The sequence below is a fragment of the Bufo bufo genome, chromosome 3 (genome assembly GCF_905171765.1).
Source record: "Bufo bufo chromosome 3, aBufBuf1.1, whole genome shotgun sequence".
In the NCBI taxonomy this organism is placed as follows: Eukaryota; Metazoa; Chordata; class Amphibia; order Anura; family Bufonidae; genus Bufo; species Bufo bufo.
Window position 1 is genome coordinate 698,118,510 of NC_053391.1, and position 26,241 is coordinate 698,144,750.

A 26,241-nucleotide genomic window follows, 5' to 3' on the forward strand; every position below is an offset into this window, starting at 1 on the left:
ACTGATGTGCATTCTGACAGAAGCATTGCGCTGCTGTCAGATTACACAAAAGTCGGTGTATGCGGCGCTGCAAAACGAGATTAAAAAAGATACGTTTGCCGAGGAATATGAGCTGAGGAGGTGGCGGTGTTCATATACTTTGGCAAACACTTTGTATATAAAAAAATAAAAAATAAATCCCGGCAATGATTTATTCATCCACATCGATTAATGTGAATGGAGAAATCTGGTTTGCCAGGGCATACGAGCTAAGTGGGTATGGATGTTGGGCGGAGCTCCTATGTCCTGGCAGACGCCTTTCCCCTCCTTTTTCTTTTTTTGGCAGAGATTTTTTCATCCACATTGATCGATGCGAATGAAGAAATCTGTGCCATTCATTTTTTCTTTCAGCCCAGAGGCTGAACGAAAAAAAAAAAATCTCATTACCCGTATGCTCAATATAAGGAGAATAGCAGAAACTCCTAATGCTGGCCATACATGTAATGATTGCGGAGACCCTCAAATGCCAGGGCAGTACAAACACCCCACAAATGACCCCATTTTAGAAAGAAGACACCCCAAGGTATTCGCTGAGGGGAATATTGAGTCCATGAAAGATTGAACTTTTTTGTCCCAAGTTAGCGGAAAGGGAGACTTTGTGAGAAAAAACAAAAAAAAAATCAATTTCCGCAAACTTGTGCCAAAAAAAATAATCTTCTTTTTTAACAATAGATTTTTATTGAAAAGTATATTGTAAATGGCTCAGTTTACCATTATGAATATCAAGCAAGAATAATTTTACATATACATAAATGATAAGACATACAGTTTAAATAATAATGACATGGTAGACAAAATAATAATAATAACACAAAAATAATACAAAAGTAAATACAAAAAGTTACCAGTACTGTTCCCAATATGAAGTGCTAACTGAGTATGCACCATATACCCTGAGGCAGAACTCTACATACTGCTCCCCCTACGCAGTTCCGCCAGGAATCACACCCCCCTTACATGTTATCCCATAGATTCACAACAGATAATGGGGAAGTGAAACCGCATGAGTGCTAGATAACCAAAGTAGCCATGAATTATGCGTTACGATTCTAGTCTTCATAGATGAGGCGAAGGTGAATTCACACTGCATATGGTAATTAACCAACCCAATGACCTCTCCAGCTGATATGGACTTTAAACTCTTCCATTGGCGAGCAATTACCGTTCTTGCGGCTGAGAGAATTCTAGCTACTATGCTCCTGCTTTCGATGGGTAAATCCCCTAGACCTATGCTGAGGATCGCCAACTCTGGGGTCAACATACCCTTAATTCCCGTAACTTCTTCCAATATTTTTGCCATTGAGATCCAAAATTGAGTCAAGGCAGCACAACTCCACCACATATGGTACGGCGTACCAATCTGTCCGCACCCCCTCCAACATAGAGGTGAGTATTCTGGGTTGGAATGAGCTATTCTATTGGGGGTGAGATACCATCGTAATTGAATTTTTCTACTCTGCTCAGCATGGTTTATGCATTTCGAGGACTTAATGGACCAAAAAAGCGCGTCATTCCACCTTTCTACCGTGAATTCCTTCCCCATTTCAGCCTCCCATCTAGACATGAAGGGTTTCTTACCCTCTCCCTCCGGAGTCTGCATAAGCGAGTACCAAAAGGATAGGCTGGAATGGGGATGGACCTCCACACCTAGAAGCTTGGTAAGAGGGTCTCGCACACTCACCACCGAGTCTATGGCAAGTGATGAGAGAAAGTGACGTATCTGAAGATATTGATAAAATGCGGAGTTTGGTAGTTTAAAGTTAATGTGCAGTGACTCAAAGGAGTTTAGGACAGATTTTTCAAATATACACCCTAGCGTATCTATTCCGCAATTCAGCCATCCTGTGATTTGAAGCGTGGGGATATGATATTCCACTACTGATAAGGGGAACTGCTTCTTCCCAATAGGAAAGGGCGTTATATTCTTGAACATATGAGCCCAAGCAAATATGGTAGCTTGCATCGTATCCAGTGGCATGAGGAAAATAAAAGGCTTTAATAAGTATGCCGCCAACAGAGATTTCAAAGATCGCCTTTTAACATAAACCTCTTCTATTAATAGCCATTTATGTGACGAGGAAGGGAACCACCATTCCATAGACTGATCCAGTAGGTTGGCCATATAATACAAAAAAAAAAAATCTTCTATGAACTCGCCAAGCCCCTCATGGAATACCTTGGGGTGTCTTCTTTCCAAAATGGGGTCACATGTGTGGTATTTATACTGCCCTGGCATTTTAGGGGCCCTAAAGCGTGAGAAGAAGTCTGGAGTCCAAGGGCCAGATTTATCATCAGCTCAGGTCAGAATAATGGAGTGAAAAAGTCCCAAAAAAAGTCCCAAATGCTAAAACTGCGCACAAATTTGCGACTTTTTTCTGCTCTTCACTATGCTCGCCAGTTTTCTGAAAGTGGGCGTGTTTTCTTATGTAAATGAATCTCTAGACAGATTTACTATTGGGACTATTTAAAAAGTCGCAAAAAAGTCGCAATTTCACTCCAGTGAGGACCATGCTTATCTTATGAGACTTTTTAATAGAACATGCAACTTTTTCATAAAAACGTGCGACTTTTTCGTAAAGATGTGCGACTTTTGTAAAGCTGCTTACTGACGGATTAACTGCTACCGTCAAACCACATTTATTACAGTCTTAAAGGGCCGATCATAAATCTGACTTGGCTAAAACTGACTTTAGCCATATGTGAAAGTGGATTGAGCTGTCAGAGTAATGATAAATCTGGCCCCAAATGTCTAAAAATGCCCTCCTAAAAGGAATTTGGGCCCCTTTGCGCACCTAGGCTGCAAAAAAGTGTCACACATGTGGTATCGCCGTACTCAGGAGAAGTAGGGCAATGTGTTTTGGGGTGTAATTTAGTGGAATATGAGACTTTGTAAGAAAAAAAAAAAATAATCATCATTTTCCGCAAACTTGTGACAAAAAATTAAAACTTCTATGAATTTACTATGCCCATCGGCGAATACCTTAGGGTGTCTACTTTCCGAAATGGGGTCATTTGTGGGGTGTTTGTACTGTCTGGGCATTGTAGAACCTCAGGAAACATGACAGGTGCTCAGAAAGTCAGAGCTGCTTCAAAAAGCCGAAATTCACATTTTTGTACCATAGTTTGTAAACGCTATAACTTTTGCGCAAACCAATAAATATTCACTTATTGCATTTTTTTTTATCAAAGACATGCAGAACAATAAATTTTGAGAAAAATTTATATAGAAATGTAGTTTTATTTGAAAAATTTTACAACTGAAAGTGAAAAATGACATTTTTTTTGCAAAAAATTCGATCAATTTCAATTAATAACAAAAAAAGTAAAAATGTCAGCAGCAATGAAATACCACCAAATGAAAGCTCTATTAGTGAGAAGAAAAGGAGGTAAAATTCATTTGGGTGGTAAGTTGCATGACCGAGCAATAAACGGTGAAAGTAGTGTAGTGCAGAAGTGTAAAAAGTGGTCTGGTCATTAAGGGGGTTTAAGCTAGGGGGGCTGAGGTGGTTAAAGAGTTTTTGTGGCTTAGAAAACTAATTTCCTAATTTACACAGACAGCCCACCCCTCTGATTTGAAAATGCACTGTGTGATGCTTCATTTCACCTGTAGTGGCGCTGCAGGCAAATTAATTCCATATTTCATTGAAAATCACAGTCGATTGCTCAGGGAAATGAAGGAAAGATGTTATGATCGGCTTATTGTCAAGTGACCCTACTATCGATTAGGGTTTGTTCAAACTGGAGAACTCCATAAACTGAACCTGTTGGGATTGTTCGAGTTCATTCAGCAACTGCCCATGCAAAACTTCAGAATAAGGGTATGTCCACATCTGCATTGAAGGCTCTGTCAAAGAATTTGTTAAAAATAGTGGAGAAAAAGTCCTGCATGCAGTAGTTTTTCTCCTCTAAAAAAAGAGTACCTTGAAACGGAACCAACTGGATCCCGTTATGATCAGTGGGGTCTATTCGGCTCAGTTCGCTTCGGTTTTATGAGTTATTTTAATTCTTCTGCTCCTATAACTGAGATAACTAACGCTGTAGGCTGTAATGTAAATGTCTTTGGCCCGTCATCTATTGGGCAACTACCACTCCTAAATGCCCTGATAACTGCCCAATTTGAAGACATAGCCTCATAATCCCCTAGAAACATGCAGATGATTTGACCAGCAGCCAAATACCAGTGATGTCAGTAAACACGCTACATGCACATGATGGAAATACAAAAATGAAACCATTCACGTAAAGACGGGTCTCTGCTCTCCGCTGCCTGCAGCCCAGCACTGAAGTCCCATCACCAACACATTCACATTCATTCTCCTGTCTGTTTTCTAATAATTGACAGAAGAAAGACCAGATCTGGTAACGCCAAAACCAGTCCAACCCACACAGTCCAACCATCTTTGTAATCCAGCAATATCAATTTTCAAGACACTGAAGGAATGCCAACCCGAAGGACTGCTGCACTGGTCCCATATAACATACTGGTGCTCAACTGTCTTCTCTGAGCCTCAGGGTCCATGCGCACAAGCAGCGTGCACAGGGTCTGTACGGTGGCACATAGAAGAAGCTGTAGGCACCCCATGTAGCCCTCTCCACAATGCACCATGTTCTCCTCAGAGGTGATACCTACAGAAATCATCCAATCATCACATTTACAGGATAGCCCATGGTAGCACAGGTCCACCTCTGTCGTATGGCCGCATGCATGAGACCTTTAGGCCCGCAATGATCTCAATCACATGTTAGTATCACATTTTTGGCCCTGGCTCTAGTCGTGCATTATTAACTGTAGATTAGAAGCAGTCACATTAGACATCGACCTTGGACTAATATTCTCACTTTGCTGTTTTATGAGGTCTTTCATCAATAATATCAATACTTGCCGATGACCTGACAGAAGGTTTTCAATCTTTTGTTCTTTTTTGAGCAGAGGAACAACCAATTTAGTAATACCTGCTGACCGGGGATGTGAGCGGCAGCAGCGAGAGTTAGCTCCCGCCACCTTACTCCAAAAGCCTGCTCCGTGGGCTTACCTGAGCTTCCCTGGGAGTGATCACAGCGTCTCCAGTTCAGCCTTCATAGGCCAGTGTTCTTCTGGAAGGGTCTCATGGCCCGAGGCGCCGCTAAAAAGAGCAGAAAGATGGCGGGAGGTGCCGAGCGCGCTGCGCAAGATGGCAGAGCGGGAGGTGTGCTGGTAGCGGCGCGGAGTGTGGTGAGCTCCAGGGCACCACAGAAGATGCCAGAGCTACAGGGGCCTTATATGGCAGAAGATTTGGAGGTGGAGGAGGCGATTTCCACTGAGGAGAAGACTACTGCAAGAGGAGCCCAAAATGAAAATGTGGAGATTGGTGCAGCAGGGGCTGAGGAGGCAGTAGTGGCAGGGGAGGAGGGGTCCATATACCCCCAGAGTGAAGAGCCAACATTAAAAGATGTCTTCAGGGCAGTTACTCAGTGTGAAGTGGCCCTGACAGCGTTACAGCAGCAATTGGGGTCCCTGAAGCAAGAGTTCTCCTTTATTCGCCATGACTTACAGAAAGTTAATGAACAAATTGTAGAGGTGGCGGGCCAGGGCATCCCGCACCCATGAACAGCAGATCTCAGCATTAATAGCCAAGACTAACGATCTAGAGATCCGCCTTCGACGCAACAATGTACGACTTCTGGGGATCCCTGAAAAAGCTGAGGGACAAGATCCTACGTCCTACTTTGAAAGCTGGCTTAAAGAAATTTTCGGCACTAAGGTGCTTTCCCCACTATATGCGGTGGAACGGGCACATAGAGTCCCAACCAGACCGCTACCGCCTGGATCGCCTCCACGACCCGTTCTGATTAAGTTACTTCATTACAGAGAACGGGATGCCATTTTACGGGCAGCCAGAAATCGCCCTGAAATCACCATTAATGGGCAAACAATTGCGTTCTTTCAGGACTTTTCCTCAGAGGTCCAGAAAAAGCGGAGCTAGTTCTTGGATGTCAAGCGACGACTTCGTTCCTTGCAAGTGTCCTATTCTATGATGTACCTGGAACGCCTGCGGGTGGCTGCTCTGGGATCTGTTCATTTCTTCAGTACACCGAAAGATGCGGCCTCGTGGATTGACCAGCATGAACGTCAGCTGCGACAGGAGGAGAGATGATCGACGTCCATTTATTTCAAGTTTGTACCCTCGGTTATCACTGAGCGACCTGTTGGGAGGTTAACCCTCTACTGTTCTACTACTGAACTGCCCACAGAGCACGTGTATCCTTTCATGGCGGGGGACAATCCCGCTCAGCTGCAGTAGAGAGTTACATGTCCGGTTTCAAGGAGGACTTGTGACTCGGCATGTTGGATGATGTAACGCAGGCACATTTTTCTGGTTCTGGTTTTTATTTTTGTAGCTCTTTTTTTCTGGGGACTTTTTGATGCTCTGTATCTGTGATATCATGCCTGCTTATAGGTACCGCGCCGCCATTGTATTGCTCCTATCTACAATGCTCCTATTATGTTATGTTATCAGCTGAGTCATATTTCTGATGTCTTTATGGCTAATGTATTTAATATTGTGAGCTGGGATGTGCGTGGCCTGGGTGACCCATCAAAACGTTTTGCTGTGATGGATTATCTGCGCCCGTATTTCCCCGCTATTGTATGTTTGCAAGAAACTCATTTTACGAAGGAGGGGGCGTGGGCATTCCATAGGTCGTGGATGAGTCATACATTCCACTCAGCATTATCTAGCTTTTCCCGAGGGTTTAGCGTCCTGGTCCATAAGTCAATTCCCTTCCAGGTTCAGTTGTCCAGTATCGACCCTGATGGCCGCTTTATTTGCATGCGCTGTACTATCTTCGCGCAGGAATATCTACTGGTATCACTATATATACTTCCACCAATTATCATTCAAAAGAGTGTTTCTACAGGGAGGAACAAAAATACCAAACTTCAAAAAAGCTAAATTTAGCCAACAAAGAGAGGCCATAGGCCTAACTAAATGAGATAAAGTCCTCACAAATAAAAATACAGCCACAAAATGAAATATCTTTAAAAGCATCCTAAAATCTCATTGTGAGAGGTACATACCGTATGGGAATAAAAGGTTAAGGAACAAAAAGAAACCAATGTGGATAAACAGAACTGTAAAGAAAGCAATACATGACAAAAAGAAAGCATATAAATCACTAAAACAGGAGGGTAGCACGGAAGCACTGAAAAACTATAAGGAAAAAATAGAACATGTAAAAAACAAATAAAAGCGGCCAAACTAGAGACCGAGAGATTAATTGCCAAAGAGAGTAAAACTAACCCTAAAATGTTCTTCAATTATATAAATGTTAAAAAGTATAAATCTGAAGGTGTTGGCCCTTTAAAGAGTAATGAGGGGGGAGTCGCAGAGAGCGACGAGGAGAAAGCAAAGCTGTTAAATATTTTTTTCTCCAATGTATTCACTGAGGAATATAAACTGTCAGATGAAATGCTGAATGTTGAAATAAATTCCCCATTAAAAGTGTCCTGTCTGACCCAGGAAGAAGTACAACAGCGACTTAAAAAGATCAAAATAGACAAATCGCCAGGACCGGATGGCATACACCCCCGTATCCTAAGGGAATTAAGTAATGTCATAGCCAGACCCTTATTTCTGATATTTGCGGACTCTATACTGACAGGGAATGTCCCACAGGATTGGCGCGTGGCAAATGTGGTGCCAATATTCAAAAAGGGTCCAAAAACAGAGCCTGGAAACTATAGGCCGGTAAGTTTAACATCCGTAGTGGGTAAACTGTTTGAAGGTTTTCTGAGAGATGCTATCTTAGAGCATCTCAACGGAAATAAGCAAATAACGCCATATCAGCATGGCTTCGTGAGGGATCGGTCATGTCAAACTAATTTAATCAGTTTGTATGAAGAGGTAAGTTCTAGACTTGACAGCGGCGAATCAATGGATGTCGTATATCTGGACTTCTCCAAAGCATTTGACACTGTACCACATAAAAGGTTAGTATATAAAATGAGAATGCTCGGACTGTGAGAAAACATCTGTAAGTGGGTAAGTAACTGGCTCACTGATAGAAAACAGAGGGTGGTTATTAACGGTACATACTCAGATTGGGTCACTGTCACTAGTGGGGTACCTCAGGGGTCAGTACTGGAGAGGTCACTGTCACTAGTGGGGTACCTCAGGGGTCAGTATTGGGCCCTATTCTCTTCAATATATTTATTAATGATCTTGTAGAAGGCTTGCATAGTAAAGTATCAATTTTCGCAGATGGCACTAAACTGTGTAAAGTAATTAACACTGAAGAGGACAGTATACTGTATATATACTACAGAGTACAGTATACTGTATATATATACTACAGAGGACAGTATACTGTATATATACTACAGAGGACAGTATACTGTATATATATATACTACAGAGGACAGTATACTGTATATATACTACAGAGGACAGTATACTGTGTATGTATATATATATATATATATACACACACTACAGAGGACAGTATACTGTATATATATACTACAGAGGACAGTATACTGTATATATATACTACAGAGGACAGTATACTGTATATATACTACAGATGACAGCATACTGTATATATACTACAGAGGACAGTATACTGTATATACACTACAGAGGACATTATACTGTGTATATATATATATATATATATATATACTACAGAGGACAGTATACTGTATATATACTACAGAGGACAGTATACTGTGTATATATATATATATATATATATATATATATACACTACAGAGGACAGTATACTGTATATATACTACAGAGGACAGTATATATACTACAGAGGGATCTGGATAGATTAGAGGCTTGGGCAGATAAGTGGCAGATGAGGTTTAACACTGACAAATGTAAGGTTATGCACATGGGAAGGAATAATGCAAGTCACCCGTACATACTAAATGGTAAAACACTCGGTAACACTGACATGGAAAAGGATCTAGGAATTTTAATAAACAGCAAACTAAGCTGCAAAAACCAGTGTCAGGCAGCTGCTGCCAAGGCCAATAAGGTAATGGGTTGCATCAAAAGGGGCATAGATGCCCGTGATGAGAACATATTCCTACTACTTTACAAATCACTAGTCAGACCACACATGGAGGACTGTGTACAGTTCTGGGCTCCTGTGAACAAGGCAGACATAGCAGAGCTGGAGAAGGTCCAGAGGAGGGCAACTAAAGTAATAACTGGAATGGGGCAACTACAGTACCCTGAAAGATTATCAAAATTAGGGTTATTCACTTTAGAAAAAAGACGACTGAGGGGAGATCTAATTACTATGTATAAATATATCAGGGGTCAGTACAGAGATCACTCCCATCATCTATTTATCCCCAGGACTGTGACTGTGACGAGGGGACATCCTCTGCGTCTGGAGGAAAGAAGGTTTGTACACAAACATAGAAGAGGATTCTTTACGGTAAGAGCAGTGAGACTATGGAGCTCTCTGCCTGAGGAGGTGGTGATGGTGAGTACAATAAAGGAATTCAGGAGGGGCCTGGATGTATTTCTGGAGTGTAATAATATTACAGGCTATAGCTACTAGAGAGGGGTCGTTGATCCAGGGAGTTATTCTGATTGCCTGATTGGAGTCGGGAAGGAATTTTTTATTCCCCTAAAGTGGGGAAAATTGGCTTCTACCTCACATGTTTTTTTTTTTTGCCTTCCTCTGGATCAACTTGCAGGATAACAGGCCGAACTGGATGGACAAATGTCTTTTTTCGGCCTTATGTACTATGTTACTATGTTACTATGTTATGTACTATGTTACCTTATAGCAGTGTGGCGTTAAGAGGTGCCTGGACATTTGTTAATGGTAACCCTGATATACCTGTTATTATGGTGGGAGACTTTAACAATACTATTCACCCTTAATGGGACAGATATGGGGTGGCACGGGCAGATGCCGAGGGTCCTGTATCAGCCTTTGGTAGATTGTTGGAGGAGGTGGCCCTGATAGATTTGTGGCGTACCCGACATCCCAATGTACGCCAGTTCTCCTGCTATACCAGATCGCACGAGGCTTTATCACGCATTGATCTGGCACTGGGGTCTGAGTTGGTGGGCAGACAGGTGGTGGAGGTGAAGTATTTGGCTAGGACTTTGTCTGACCATTCTCCTTTACGTCTGCGGCTGTCCGCCTCACCCGTGGCTCCCATCTCTCAACGGCTGTGGACGTTTAATTCCTTCTGGTTACAGTTAATCGACTGTTCATATATTAGTTCTACTATACAGGAGTATTTTAATCTGAATTCAGGCTCAGCCCGCGGCAGGGTGGTATGGGAAACCATGAAGGCTTGCCTAAGGGGGGTGCTCATTCAGGGAATTAGTAAGGCCAAACTTAAAAGTCGACAGTTTGGAGATTTCTTGAGAGACCGGGTTGGGATGACAGAGGCAAACTTTGTGGAGAAGGGCGATCAGCTGTCTCTATCTGTCTGGAAGGAGGCACAGGATGCATATAACTAGCATGTTGTGGAACTTGCTCGCACAAAGCAAGCCTTTCAGCGACAGATGTATTATGATGAGGGGAAGAAGGCAAGCCACCTACTAGCCCTTGTGGCTAGGGCACAGTCTACGTCGGCATATGTCACGGCTTTACAGGGGGCGGAAGGACCGGAAATTGTGGATAGCCAGGCAATAGTGTCTGTCTTTGGCTCCTTTTATGCTGATTTGTATCGGTCACGTATAGGTTGTGATAGGGATGACATAGCGTTGTGTCTCCGTGGGGTACCCCTGCCTGGGCTGTCAGATTCAGATAGAACGTACCTTAATGGTCCGCTACAACTGTCAGAAATTGAGGAAGCAGTATGTTCCATGGCTAATAATCAATCACCGGGTACTGATGGACTGCTGGTAGAAATTTATAAGAAGTGTGAAGATATTTTACTACCTCAGTTGCTGATAGTTTACCAGGAGGCCTCGGAGATGGGGGCGCACCCGGCATCCATGCAGGAGGCTATTATAGTTTCTCCCTAAGCCGGGAAAAAACCCTCTCCTCCCAGATTCATACAGACCTATATCATTGTTGCCCACAGACATAAAGGTATTGGCTAAGGTGTTGGCTATGCGCCTCTCTAAGGTCATATCCTCCATTATACATATGGATCAGTCTGGATTTTTGCCAGATAGGTACACGGCGATTAATATCAGACGTCTATATCTTAATATTCAGATTCCAGTGGATAACCCAGGGGATAGGGTCATCTGTTCCCTGGATGCCGCTAAGGCATTTGATAGCATTGAGTGGGAGTATCTGTGGGAGCTACTAGAGATGTTTGGGTTGGGGGATGGTTTCATATCTTGGGTGCGGCTGTTATATGGGAGGCCTACAGCGCGGGTGCGGGTGAAAGGATGTCTATCAGAGGGATTCCGGCTATACAGGGGAACCAGGCAAGGTTGCCCTTTATCTTCGTTACTGTTTGCCCTCGCCATCGAGCCATTGGTGATTATTATTAGAAATCATGACAGGATCACAGGGTTTAGCCGAGGCGGGTCACAGGAGAAAATTGCATTATATCCGGACGATGTCTTGCTGTTCCTGGCAGAGGCTAGGGAGTCCCTACCGGAGGTTATGGAGGTGATCAGTGCTTTTGGGCGCTACTCTGGCTTGGTTATAAATTGGAGCAAATCGTCCCTTCTCCCTATAGATAATGTGACTTATACTCAGACAGGACTGCAGGTGGTGAGCGAATTTAAGTATTTGTGGGTGGTGGTGTCTAGGAGACTCACGGAATATGAGAAGCCGAATTTATCCCCTCTCATAGGTATATTTAAAAAGAAAATGCATGCATGGTCCAAGTTGCCGCTGTCAGTAGTAGGACGGATTAATCTTATTAAGATGATCTGGATGCCGCAGCTACTTTATCTGCTACATAATTCCCCCATATGGCTGCCTCTTAGGCTTTTTCACTCAATAAATAAATTGTTTAGGGAGCTCATATGGAAAGGGGGCTCGGCGCGGCTGAGACACTGCAAAGGAGTAAAGCCGATGGGGGATTGGCTCTTCCGAATCCATGGGTGTACTTCCTAGACACTCAACTTCAGCATATGCGGGGTTGGGAAAGGGGGAGGGAGATACCCGAAATAGGTTACTGAGGGGATTCCTGGTGGTGCCAAACCTATACGAAGCGTTAGAGGCAAATAAGCTGAAAATGTCAGGTCTGGCGTTCCCTACGCTACTCCGCCTGCATAAGACTTGGTGGAAAGTGAGGGACATGCAAGGCATAAAGGGCATCACACTGTATACTTCCATATGGGACATTCCGTGGATGCCACATCTGGGCTCCCTGCAGGATATGAGGGGTTGGCCTCATAGGGGTATTATCAGAGTTCACCAACTTCTTCATCAAAATGATCTTAAAACGTATGAGCAATTTCAGCGGGAAACTGGTTTACCGTCTTCGAACTTTTATAGGTACTTACAGCTGCGCCACGCCTTCTGGGCTGACCACGACGGCAGTATTATTGCCCTTGTAGATCGGAGGAACTCTTCGTCCGGAGTTATTTCTCTGCTCTATCAGGCTATATTGGACCGATTTCTGCAAGAATACCCAGTGAACAGTAGGGCAAAGTGGTAAGTAGAGATGGGACCATTAGAGGAAAACCAGTGGCAGGAGATATTGGAGAGGACTCCGCAGCTCTCACTCAGTGAAGCACATAGGAAGTCACAATTATACCTGATCCATCGGGTTTACAAAACCCCTCAGTTTCTGTTTAATATAGGACTCCGTTTGGACTCCAAATGTCCTCGATGTGGGGAGGAGGATGCGGCTTTGTTGCACATACTGTGATCGTGCTCGGCCCTGGAGGGCTTTTGGCGCGCTGTGCTGTATCTTATTGACTCTCTATATGAAGTTACATTGGATGTGACCTCATTTGTTTGTGTATTGGGATACGTGGAAGACCTGCTAATCACTGAGCCCAGAAAAGTAGCAGTGGCCAGAATGTTATATATGGCTTGTAAACGGATTGCCCAACATTGGCTGGACGAGTGTAGTCCTAGTAGAACTGAATATATATCCAAGATTAATTGGTTGGTCAATTTGGAACATGGGGTCTTTAGGAAAAGGGGTGCTCTGACCAAATTTGAAAAGCTCTGGGCTCCCTGGATCGATGCCCCAGGGCTGGCGTCCAGGGAACTTCAGAGATACCGCCTGGGACTGGTGTGAGGGTACTAATGCCTGATGTGTGTATTTGGCTCCGTGATTGGCGGTCTCCTGTGGGGAATAGGGAATGTCAATATATTATTTCATTATAAGAAGATGGGTTGGAAAACAAAAGTACTCTTATCAATATGATCAATGTTTTCATTCAAGTGTCTTGATGGGAGCTGTGGAGGGGATGGGCATGTATTTGGCACGCTGTGGTGGATGGAGAGCATCTTCATGATATTATGTGGGGGGAGGGAAGGGGAAGTTGGGTTTGTTTGTATGTAACATTTAAAATTTGTAAATAAAAACGACTTAATTTAAAAAGAAAAATTGTAATACCTGAAAAGAAGAAACAGTGGGGCAGAGGTGAATATACAGGACATGATGAGGTCTCATATCTGCTCACTCCTGTAGGCCGAGACCAGATGTGATATCAGATATTAACCCTTTATATGTGAAGGCCCTATCTCATTCATACTTGCAGGTCGGCTCAGATACATCCTTCCTGCCGATGGTTGTATCTCAGGCGATCTATCAGCTACACACATACTAGAAGCAGAGCTCGGTGAAGTGGACGCACAGTACCGCCGAGCAGGGGGTATCTGCACATGGTTTGTTAGTAAATGTTATGCCATGTATTATATAGCCACGTTTCACACTTGCGCTGTGGCTTTGACATCTGTCAGAGGATCTCAAAACCGGAATTAAACGGATATTGGTTTCATTAGTTTCAGCCGGATCCGATTGTATTAAATCCAAACTGAACAAACTGGATCCAGTATGAAAATTATCATAAGTCAATGGGCTCCAGATCTTTTCTTTTCATCAACCAAAAAAACGTATCCGGTACTATTGACTTACATTGCTTTTCATGCCGGATCCAGTTTGTTCCCTTTCTCTGACTAGACACAAAACTGAAGCTGGCAGCAGTTTTGTGTCCTGCCAGAAAACCCAACAAAATGGAACACAATGCATCCTGATCAGTTTTATCCCCATTGACAATGAATGGGGACAAACTGATCCACTTCCGCCTAGCAGTGAGCCCGGTGATGTCACCGGCACTAATGGGCGGTCTATAGCGCTGCCCTAGCCTGCTTTTACAGTGTCCCAATGTAAACAAACAGCTGGGCAAAGGGGAGCATCGGAGAGGCGCCGATGCCCCACTCGTTCATGTTGAATGAGTGCAGACCGGGTTGAGTCCGGGCTCAGGTCTGAACCTAAACAACTCCTTTAATGTAAAACACACTCAGTGCTTTTCTAGCAATACATGCTGCAGTAATTGCTATAAGGGCTCATTCAGACGTCCGTATTAATGGGGCCACTTCCGTTCCGCAAAATTGCAGAACGGATGTGGACCCACTTAATTATATGGGGCCTTAAAAGATGCCGACAGCACACCGTGTGCTGTCAGCATCCATATGTCCGTTCCACAGCCCCACAAGAAAAGATAGAGCATGTGCCCTAATGCGGAGATGAAAGCCGCCTTACTTTTGAATGTGAGTAGGAGAAGGATCTGAACTGTGCCTCACCTATTGACATTAGGTAGTGTAGTGGTCATACTCTGTCTGAAGTGTAGAGGTAACTGTTTGGGGAGAGGGAGGAGGATCTAACCTTTGCTTTCACCTATTGACTTCTCGTACTAGATAGAAAAGTAGTGGGCATGCTGTTTTACATTTACAGAAGCCAATATGAAAGGAGGTAGACAAGGCGCCCCCTATTGTCATTGGTGGAGCCGTGAGTTATCTGGCTCCAGCTTTTTGAGAGATTTGCAATCTCTAATTGTAATCCTTCACTCTTCTGATAATAATATGACTGCCAGGTTCTCCTATGGATTATTGCTTATCCATGAGTGTGGCACCCCAGCCAGGCATAGTATTAAGGTCACTCTGCTCTGATTGGCTTGGAGAAGATAAAAGACAACCATCAGCTATTTTATATTAGCTAAGATTATTGCAAAAAAAAAAATGTCTTTGTAAAAACCTAGACCCCAAAGTTAAAAGGGAATCGGTATCAAGCTCAAACCCTGGCTTTTCAGCTCATGCGGCTACTGATTAAAGGAGATAGGCGTTTTTCTGGCCAGAAAGCCGTCTTTTGCTGAAATTGAGGGATAAACAGGAGAGCGAAGCCCTGAGATCCCATATCTTTTTTAAGTGAGATTCACCCCTGTTCTCCTATGGCCTTCCTTCCTTCAGGACATTACAATGTCTAATGTTCCTGTTATTTTGATCTCCTGCTTCTGGACTTATGTCTGTACCCCCTCTACCTAATAAATAGTTAAAAGTACACTAGAAGAGAAGATACCACTGACCTTCTACCAGGGCTCCCAGTCTCGCCACAGATTGTGAGTTGTCAATTTCATTCAAAGCTGTAAGAATTTCGTTGGTGTAGGCTTGGTCATCATTTCTGTACTCATGAATCTGGCTGATCTGATCCTCAAGGACTTTTAGACGTTCCTCCATTTCAACAGGAGACATAGTTGTCATCTTCATGGCCTTTTCATTTTCCTCTTTTGTTTCTTCTTCTAATTCATGTGTATCTTAAGAACACAATGATTTTTAAGAAACATTCTAGGACTGACCATTATTACATATAAGTTTTTATTAGAGGTCGGTATTGTTCTTGATGGGGGTCTGTAATCCATGGTAGTCCGGTTTTGTCTAAAGTCTCTAATAAGCAAGTAGTGGGATCTGTAACCCCTTGTGGTCTAGTAGTGAGGATCACTGATGATCCAGTGCTAGGGGGCTATTGTCTGTGGTGGACCAATAGTGGGGATTTTATAGACCAACACAAAGTAAATAGTTTATACAAGGTACTTTAAAATGTTTAATAAATATCTGATAACTGTGGCGTGCATTTGTATTCAGCCTCCCATACTCTGATCCACTAAATAAAATCCAGTGTGACCAATTGCCTTCAGAGGTCACCTCATTAGGAAATAGCATCCACCTGTGTGTAATGTATTCTCAGTATAACTCCAGATGTTTTGTGAAGGCCTCAGAGGTTTGTTAGAGAACATTAGTGATCAAACAGCATCATGAAAACCAAGGAACACACCAGACAGGTCAAGGATAAAGTTGTGGAGAAATGTAAAGCAGGGTTAGGTTATAAAAAAATATCCCAAGCTCTGAACATCTCATGGAGCACTGTTCAATCTATCATCTGAAAATGGAAGGAATATGGCACAACTGCAAACCTACCAAGACTTGGCCAGTCACCTAAACTGACAGCCCAGGCAAGGACAGCACTAGAGAAGCAGCCAAGAGGCCCATGATCACTCTGGAGATTGTGCAGAGATCCACAGCTCAGGTGGGAGACAACTATTAGTTGTGTGTTCTACAAACCTGGCCTTTATGAAAGAGTGGAAAGAGGCAAGCAAATTTTTGCAAATACAAATGCGTGTCACACTTTTCAGATTTTTAACCAAAAAATAAAAATCTGGAAACCAGGTATCATTTTCTTTACATTTTACAATAACTTGCTACTTTGTGTTGGTCTATCACATAAAATCCCAAAAAAATATTTTTAAGTTTGTGGGTGTTTGGTGGTAATCAACAATCAAGCATAAATAGTCCCCTATGAACAATTACAATATCTTCTGTAACTTCATTATGACACAAAGATTGCCACTTACCTGATCGACAGACTGCGACTTCTCTCTTCTCAGCTATAAAAAAAAAGAAGCCAAAATAAGAAGAACCAAAGTCTTGGGGTCTGTAACAGGTCTGTAGAGATCCAGTAAACCTATGATTGGTCTGTTGGTTTCTGCTGCCTCTTGTACTAGATATAAAAGTGCATCATGGTACATTCTTCTGCCCATTAAAGAGACGCAGAAGTAGTAATTTCACTAACATCTAAGGGTCTTTTCACAACCGCAGGGCACAGGGCTGTGCTATATGTGTTATACTTTCAACCACCAATGGTTTCCGAAGGACCTTATAATGGGGTCATCAAGAGAGCAAAAATTGAGCTGTTCTTACCGACTTTGGTGGTGCATTATGGATAACCTCAATTGCAATTCTCACAACAGTTCTATTATCAATAACAATGAATGAAGATATAGGGCTCTTAAAGGGTTTTTCCGAAATCTTTATACTGATGACCTAGGTCATTAGTATCTGATCTCTGAAAGTCTCGGACCCTCTCTTCACCTCTTGAACAGCTGTTTGAGAAGGCACTGTCACTTGAAGTAGTGCCGCAGACTTCTCCCTGCTCACCAAGACAGCACCCTACATTGTATAGTATCTCTGATTGGTATCGCAGCCCAGTCCCATTCACTTCAATGGGGCTGAGCTATGCCTAGGCCATGTGACCAATGAATGTGATGTCACATGGCCTAGGGAAAGCTGTGAGAAGGCCGCCATACTACTGTGAACTCCGGTGTAATCTCAAACACCCCCCTCTGGGACCCTCATCAATCTTATACTGATAACCTATCAAAAGAATAGGTCATCCATATACAAATATCGGAAAACCCCTTTAATTCTCTATGTGGAAGAAATGACTGAGTAACTGAAGCCTTTGAAGCCCTGATAACTTCAAACCTTTCTACAATCAAGTCTTCTTAGTTGGCGTCCAGTGTCCAACTCATTGAAATCAATATTATTATTATTATTTGCTCTTTTCTTCCACAGTCTCTGCCCCATTACCCCTCCATTGCTTTCTATCCACATCATCCCCTCTCGCCTTCCCTCCCCCCTTGTACAGCTCACATGCTTTATTCACCTTCCAGAATCATCTGAACCTATCATGTCCCAGGGTGCAGCACAATAAGCACTCTTACAAATCACAGGGGACTTCAGGGGATATCAGTGGCGTACTAAGGGGGGGGCGGTCCGCCCCGGGTGCTGGCTCTATGGGGGGTGCCAGAAGCAATTAGCGCTTCCATCAATACAGATGGAAGCGCTCATTGCTGGAGCACTGGGAGCTACGGTCCTGTCACTCACCGCTCAGCTCCCCGCGCTCCTCCCCTTTTCAGGCCGGCGCCGCTTTGAATGGTAGAGCAGGAAGACTTCTCCCCGCTCCACCATTCAGCCTGCAGGCACAGATTGCGCTGCCAGCATATGTGGGCGGAGCCAGAAGCACGGAAATCTGCATAAGCTCCGCCCACACAGTGCTGCAGAGCGATCTGTGCCTGCAGGGAAGAGAGGACTGTGAGCTTCAGGAACGGGACAAGGTGAGTAGCTACTGTGTTTTTTTTTTTTTTTTTTTTTTTTTAAATACAGAGGGGGCACAAAGGTCTTTATTACTATGGAGGGGGCACAGAGGACTTTATTACTATGGAGGGGGCACATAGGACTTTATTACTATGGAGGGGGCACAGAGGAGTTTATTATTATGGAGGGGGAACAGAGGGCATTACTAGTCTAGCAGAGTGGGCATTATTACTGTGAAGGGACACAATATGCATTATTACTGTGAAGGGGGCACAATGGGGATTTCTACTATGGAGGGGGGACAGAGGGCATTACTAGTCTAGCAAGTGGGAATTATTACTGTGAAGGGGGCACAATGGGCATTATTCCTGTGAAGGGGGCACAATGAGCATTATTATTGTGAAGGGGCACAATGGGCATTATTACTGTGAAGGGGCACAATGGGCATTATTATTGTGAAGGGGCACACTGGGCATTATTACTGTGATGGGGGCACAATGGGGATTTCTACTATGGAGGGGGCACATAGGGCATTGCTAGCACAGTGGGCATTACTACTATTAAGGGGGAACAATGGGCATTATTACTGTGAAGGGGCACAATGGGCATTATTACTATAAAGGGGGCACAATGGGGATTATTACTATTAGCTGGGCACAATGGGGATTATTAATATGAATGGGGATTATTACTGTGAAGAGGGCACAATGGGGATTATTACTGTGAAGGGGGCACAAAGAGGGCATTAAAATTGTGAAATAGGCGCAGAGAGGAAATAAATACTGTGAGAGGGCACAATGTGAACATAACTTCTGTGAGGGGGCATACATCTGTACAAAACTACTGTGAAGGTTGTACAATGAGGGCAATACTACTGTGAGGAGGGTACAATTTTTTTAAAGTATGGGGGGGTGTCAGAGAAAGTACCCACCACGGGTGCCAAACACCCTAGGCATGCCACTGGGGGATAGCCTTCCTAATCCCAGCCTACCATTTTATAATTTAAATCCCTTTACCATCTAATATAGAAAGCCTGCTAATCTCACAAACATTTGACGTGTGACCTCTCTTCTCTATTAACTGCTTTGGAATCCTCAGTCAGTGTGCAGCAAACTTCCCTTTATTCATGACTGCATTCTTTCTAATTCAGTTTTCTGACACAGCTTCCTCTGCTTCTCTTTTTTAATGGTGCCTTCCATTTTTCACATATCTGCATGCCTGAAAACAGACATTGTGGTGGAGTCAGCATACTTCTTTCCCCACAATGCACTTCCCAGGTCGTTCCCCCAGTGCTATCACTCTCATTCATACCCTTTGAGGTCCACACCCTTGCACTCTTCCATCCTCTCTCCCTCAGAGTAGCAGTTGTATACTTTCTCCAGCAATACTCAAAGAGTTCCAAATGCCTATGGAGAAAAATTCATACAACTCATACACCACAAGATTTCCTCTATTACAAATTTATGCCAAATAGACCTATTTCATGACCCTAATCTCTTCGTTATCCAATAATAATAATAAATAAATAAAAATCTCTTTGACACTTTTCACTCCCTTGCACTACAAGTGCAGCCACATGTAACACCACAGACCTCTGTGCTGAAGATCTGGCCACCTGCTTCAAAGAGACAATAATATTCAACATAAAAATAGCTCCCAGTCTCCAAGCACCTTCAATACCATTCACCACCCACACCTACTTGGGTACACTTTCCATATTCGACCCAGTCTCCAGGTGCCTCTCTTTTTCTTTCCCTACCACATGCTCTAGTGACGCTATTCCCTCACAGTTCCTTCAGTTTTTCTCTTCCCAGTTGTCACCACTCACCTAACTAAAATCTTCAATCTCTCTCTCTCTCTCTTCTGGTATATTTCGTTTCTCTTTCAAACATTCAGTCATAACCCCATTACTAAGTAAACTATCTTTTGATCCATACTGCGCAACCTAACTATAGACTTGTCTCTAATCTCCCCTTCATCTCTAAACTCATTTAGCGCTTGGTCTTCTCTCTCCTCTTCTATCTGCTATCTCTCTGTTAACTCTTTCCTTAACCCCTTACAATCTGGTTTTCACACCCTAATTCTACAGTCAGCTAAGTACTATGGTTCCTACTGTGTACAAATTTTTCTCATTCTCTTTGCAGCATTTGACACTGTAGACCATAATCCTCTCCTCACCATGCTCAAATCTATTGGCCTTAAGGCAACTGTTCTCTCCTGGTTTTCTTTCTCTCTATCTTTCTGTTGGCTCCTTCAGTGTGTCATTCTCTGGCTGTATTTCCTTGCCTTTTCCTCTTGCTGTTGAGGTTTCTCAGGCATACAGTCCTCTTTTCTCCTTATTGAACAGACTATAGACTAGATTTGATTTTCAGCATCTCTATGCCAATAATCCCCAGCTATACACTTTATTCAGTGACCTCACTCCAACAGGACTACAGACTGTCTGTCCACTGTCTCTAACATCATGTCCTCTCTCTACCTGAAACTGAATCTTTAAAAAAATGAACTATTGGTGTTTTCTCCATCTACTAACCCACCTAAACCTAATCTCCATCTCAGTGTATGACACTACCATAATGCCTAGGCAGCACGCCCACTGTCTTGTTGTTATGTTTGACACTAATCTTTCCTTCACCCCTTGGTTCAAGTGCTTGCCCACTCACCTGCACCTGAAAAACAACTCTGTGGAAACAAAAACTCTGATCGTGACTCTGATCCATTCCCATCTCGATTACTGCAACTCATTACTAATTGCTCTACCCTTCACCAGACTCTCCCCTGTCCAATATATCCTAGATGCAGCAGCCAGGTTTATCTACAGTACCTGTCTAACCACTGTTTTAATGCTCCTGCCCAGTGCCTGTCCCTACTCCAATGACTCCGCCCTGTGCCAGTCACTACTCTGATGCCCCCATCTCCACCCTGTCCCAGACACTACTCCGATGACTCTGCTCTGTCCCAGTCACTACTCCGATGCCTCTGCCCTGTGTCAGTCACTACAATGATGCCTCTGCCCCAGTCACTACAATGATGCCTCTGCCCTGTTCCAATCATTGCACTCGTTGCCCATACAGTATAATATTCAATTTTAACTGCTCATTCTCACCCAGAAAGCTCTGCACAGTGCTGAACCCTCGAATATCTTCTCCCTCATCTGTCTACCGTCCTACCTGTGTGCTCCATTCAACTAATGACTTACAACTAAAATCCACGATAATCCGAACCTCTCACATCCGTCTCCAAGACTTCACTCAAGCTGCACCAGTTATCTGGAATTAGGTTAATTCACAACATCCACAATTTTAGGCACTTCCTAAAAATACATCTTTTTAGTTTGGCCTATCCCATCCTCTAAGCTAACTATTCTCCATTCACCCACCTTCCCTTCAGCATCAATCTTCCAAACATAATCAATCACCAGATATCCACACCCCATACCAACTGGTGACGGTTCTTACAACTTTATATCTACTTATCTATTGTAATAAGATGGCCGGACCATTGTACAAAATGAGCACTTTTTACCTTTTGTGTCACCCCTGTCTCCTCATAGATTGTAAGCTCTTGTGAGCAGGGCCCTCATTCTTTTTGTTCTAATTGTTGGTTGTCGCATGTTAGTTGCTGTGTAATGTCTGATTCTGTTTGTACATGAACCTCCTGTAAAGCAGGAATATGTTGGCTCTGTATAAATAAAGGTTATCAAGAATAAATGTCCTATTGTCTATCCTCATCTTTAAAAGCTCTAGCTCATTGATGGAGCTTCCTACCGGGCCCGTTAAGACCAGTGCAACCACTGTACTCCGGAGCACTTTCCTTCCTTCTGGCTAAAAGTGTGTTCCTGCCACATACATAAGTACATCTATAAGGTGATAAATATTTTATAGGTCCGAGACAACGAGAGTCTCAGGTCTTTACTTATGGTCTGGTTGGACATCAACCTGAATAAATGATGGAACATTTACCTTCTAGATAGGCGCAGTTGAAGTAGCTGCACATCTGACCGGTACTTTGGAGAATATAGACTGAATTCTGTTTTTTGATGTATAAAAACTTTTCTGTTGGGGGAATCAGAACTTCTTCTTCAGATGGAAAGAATGAAAAATTATCAACTTTGGCACCAAAGCAAGTTGTTATTTTAAAAAAGGATTCAGTGCCAAAGATGTGTGCCACCTCTTGGGTCAAAGAAGCTGAAGTGAATCTACCAAACCTAAAGACTGGATGAACATGGATGGAGTGTTGACTTCCTCTATACGTTACGTAGCTTTCTTCACAGTTGGGTTTTAGCATCTGCAAAGCTCTTGTTAGGTAGAAGTGAAGGGCTTTGAAGTGAAACTTCTCCATGTAATCTATTCTGGAGGCTCCCGCTATGGTGAGGTTTCCATTCAGCTGCTGGTATATGGGATTTTCTTCTGGATATTTGTTGGTGAAAATCAGTAGAGCTACTCCATACTCATCCTCAAACCCTTCCGGAAGGTCAAGATTATCTTTTATCTCCTCCCACAGTTCAGTTGCATTGATCCAGGCTTCCTTAAACTGCTTATTTGTCTTCTCCTTTTGAAGTACCTTGGGCATAATGTACTTCTCCAGTTTATCAGAGCAGCCAATGTATTGATCATCAAACATGTTGGGGTTATATGTTAATCTATAGGTTGCACTATGGACCTGGATAGAAAAAGAATGGAACGGTTCATTAGAGCATTGCCACTAGTGTTGAGCGCGAATATTCGAATTACAATTTTTTTGGGCGAATATCGCAACTTCGAGAATTCGCAAATATTTTGAATATAGTGCTATATCGAATATTCATGAATTTTAAACATCTGAAAACATGATTCCTCACTGCTTCTTGCTTGTAAGCCCACAAGAAAATTAAGCTGGAAAAAAAAAAAATTCATATTGAAAAAAAATTGACGAATATTCTAAATAACGAATATATTCGCTATATTGCTATATATTAGTTTTTTAGAATATTCGTCATATTCTAAAACAAGAATATATAGCCATTTAGCGAATATTCGTAAAATACAAACAGAGCAATTTAGCTAATATAGTGCTATAATTTTTTTAAAGTCTTTATTTATTTTAAATCTGAAGTTCAGAAGAGAAAAAAAGTTACAACTATTAGACAAAGAAGATTATAACACTATATTAGATAAATTGATCGATTCTACAATCTACTTTTTTTTTTCAAATATTCGCTATATTGCAAGAAGCAGGGTGGAATCAATCTTGTTATTCGAATTCCCGCTTTTTAGCCGAAAATCAGGAATGTTATTAATGATCACGTGAGGACGCGATCTTATGAGTGACGTAATCGTGTCACGTGCCATGTGCCCTGGTTTTGGTTTCGTTTTGCTACCAGTGGAGTTTGGCGTTCTTTATGTATTAAAATCGACAATCGAAAATGAGGCGAATTTGATTTTAAAAAGAAGAAGACGAAGTTCTTCTCACTGTAAGTAATATTGTATTACAGCACTGTATTTTATTTCATATTGCATGCATGGCAGAACAATATTTAGCAACACTCGATCTACATCTAAATTATTTATATGTAGATTGAGTGTTGCTAAATATTTGTGTATGCGAATAAGAACTACAATGATACAAATTATTATTATAATTTTTTTCCTCCGCCGCCAACCCTTCAATAGCAGATACAACTGATTGGTGCACTGAGTATTCTTGTTACTTCACAGCACTATGTCAGTAGCATGTATGTATGGACAACAGATAACACATGCACATAGCACATCCATTTTCCTGCAATATATACCTCACACTATATACCATACACACAATATATATAGATTTAAATTTATGTCCATAAACTTATTTTGTCGGACCAAAAGTATTTGCTGGTTCATTTAGCGTTACCCAGTGTGCACCACGGGGAGGCGAACCAGCAGTACAGGTACATCGCAGCTTAGCTGGCCAATATCTGATTGCTTAGACCTCACACACATAAAATCGCACTACAATCCGATCTTATAACGGTAACTTTAAATCTAATATTTCCCCTTTTTTTTTTTAATAGTCTTTATTATATTCTTACATTATACAAAACATTGTATCACCTTAAATTTGCAAATTATATATATATATATATATAACCCCCCCCCCCCCCTCACCATTTATTATTTGCTGTGAAGGAGAAAAAAAAAAAAAGGAATCCTCTATTCTATTCCCCTTTAAAGACGTAACTACTTTTTGCTTTTTTGTAGTGGATATTTTTTTGAATATTTGTATAATAAAAAATTGGTATTATATGCTTTCATCTTTATCCTTCAGCACTTTCTGGAGCGGGGCTATCCATGGACCCGGAAAAGGGTTGAGAAAGAGGCCATCGTACAGTCTGTCCGGGCCGAATTAAAATTAAAAAGTGGGATCTGGCACGACCACAAGGCAATTTAAAAAAAAATTTGCTACCTGAAACGCCTACACCCAGATCGGGTCGAAGATTATAGTAGGCGATTACGCCCAGGTACAATGCTTACATGATTTTTGTATCTCTCTCTACAACACTCAGTAATGTATATATTCAGTTATGCTGCTAATCCGTACAGATGTAGTATGGTTAACACACAACCTCTTAACTCAAATTTCTTAACTCATCACGTAATCTTGAAACAAAAGCCATTTTATAAAATAGTTTAGCGCATTTAAAGGCATTAATTTTACATAACACGTCTCATAAAGCATGTGTGTTAACTGTACTACATCCGTACTTCATCCCGTTTCAAATGATTACTTAATACCTGTTGTGGCATGTACAAAATCTTCCGATTGTATATATACAGTCCTGACCAAAAGTTTAAGACCACTTGAAAAATGGCAAAAAATCCTATTTAGCATGGCTGGATCTTAACAAGGTTCCAAGTAGAGCTTCAACATGCAACAAGAAGAAATAAGAGTGAGACAAAACATTTTTGGAGTATTCAATTTAATGAAAACAACGAATAAACTGAAACAGGCTGTTTTTCAGCTGATCAAAAGTTTAGGACCACATGCCTTTAAAAGGCAAAGATGTGGATTCATTGTCATTTTCTGTCAGGTAGTCACACGTTGTGATGGCAAAGGCAAAAAAACTCTCCCTTTTTGAACGTGGTCGGGTTGTTGAACTGCATATGCAGGGTCTCTCACAGCGCGCCATCGCTGCTGAGGTGGGACGCAGTAAGACAGTCATTTGGAATTTCTTAAATGATCCTGAGGGTTATGGAACAAAAAAGTCAAGTGGAAGACCCAAAAAAATTTCATCAGCACTGAGCCAGAGGATCCAATTGGCTGTCCGTCAAGACACTGGACGATCCTCGACCCAAATGAAGGCCCTTACTGGTGCTGACTGCAGCCCCATAACCATCAGACTGCATCTGAGACTGAAGGGCTTCAAAAACAAAAAAACGTCTTCAAAGACCTCGTCTCCTTGAAGGCCACAGAACTGCTCGTTTGGACTTTGCAAGAGAGCACCAAACATGGGACATTCAAAGCTGGAAGAAAGCTTTATTCTATGATGAGAAAAAATGTAACCTTGATGGTCCTGATGGTTTCCAACGTTACTGGCATGACAAGCAGATCCCACCTGAGATGTTCTCTACGCGCCACAGTGGAGGGAGCGCCATAATGGTCTGGGGGGCTCTTTCCTTCAGTGGAACAATGGAGCTTCAGGAAGTGCAGGGGCGTCAAACGGCCGCTGGCTATGTCCAGATGTTGCAGAGAGCCTTCCTCATGACTGAGGGCCCTCGTCTGTGTGGTAACGGCTGGGTTTTTCAACAGGACAACGCTACAGTACACAATGCCCGCAGGACAAGGGACTTCTTCCAGGAGAATAACATCACTCTTTTGGCCCATCCTGCGTGTTCCCGTTCTAAATCCAATTGAGAACCTTTGGGG

At 42.5% G+C, this 26,241-nt stretch overlaps 1 protein-coding gene across 7 annotated transcripts in view; it reads right to left on the bottom strand.

Annotated features, from left to right (window-relative positions):
* The window catches only part of LOC120996607 (ecto-ADP-ribosyltransferase 5-like), a 103,645-nt gene that overhangs the window by 19,832 nt on the left and 57,572 nt on the right, over positions 1 to 26,241 (bottom strand). For all 7 annotated transcript variants that reach the window (XM_040426641.1, XM_040426642.1, XM_040426637.1 and 4 more), the window contains 3 exons: positions 22,317 to 23,016; positions 16,833 to 16,865; positions 15,510 to 15,737 (listed from right to left, as the gene is read on the bottom strand). In XM_040426641.1, the coding sequence (XP_040282575.1) occupies positions 15,510 to 15,737; positions 16,833 to 16,865; positions 22,317 to 22,977 (922 nt within the window). In that variant the 5' untranslated portion in view covers positions 22,978 to 23,016. The remainder of the gene's footprint in view (positions 1 to 15,509; positions 15,738 to 16,832; positions 16,866 to 22,316; positions 23,017 to 26,241) is intronic.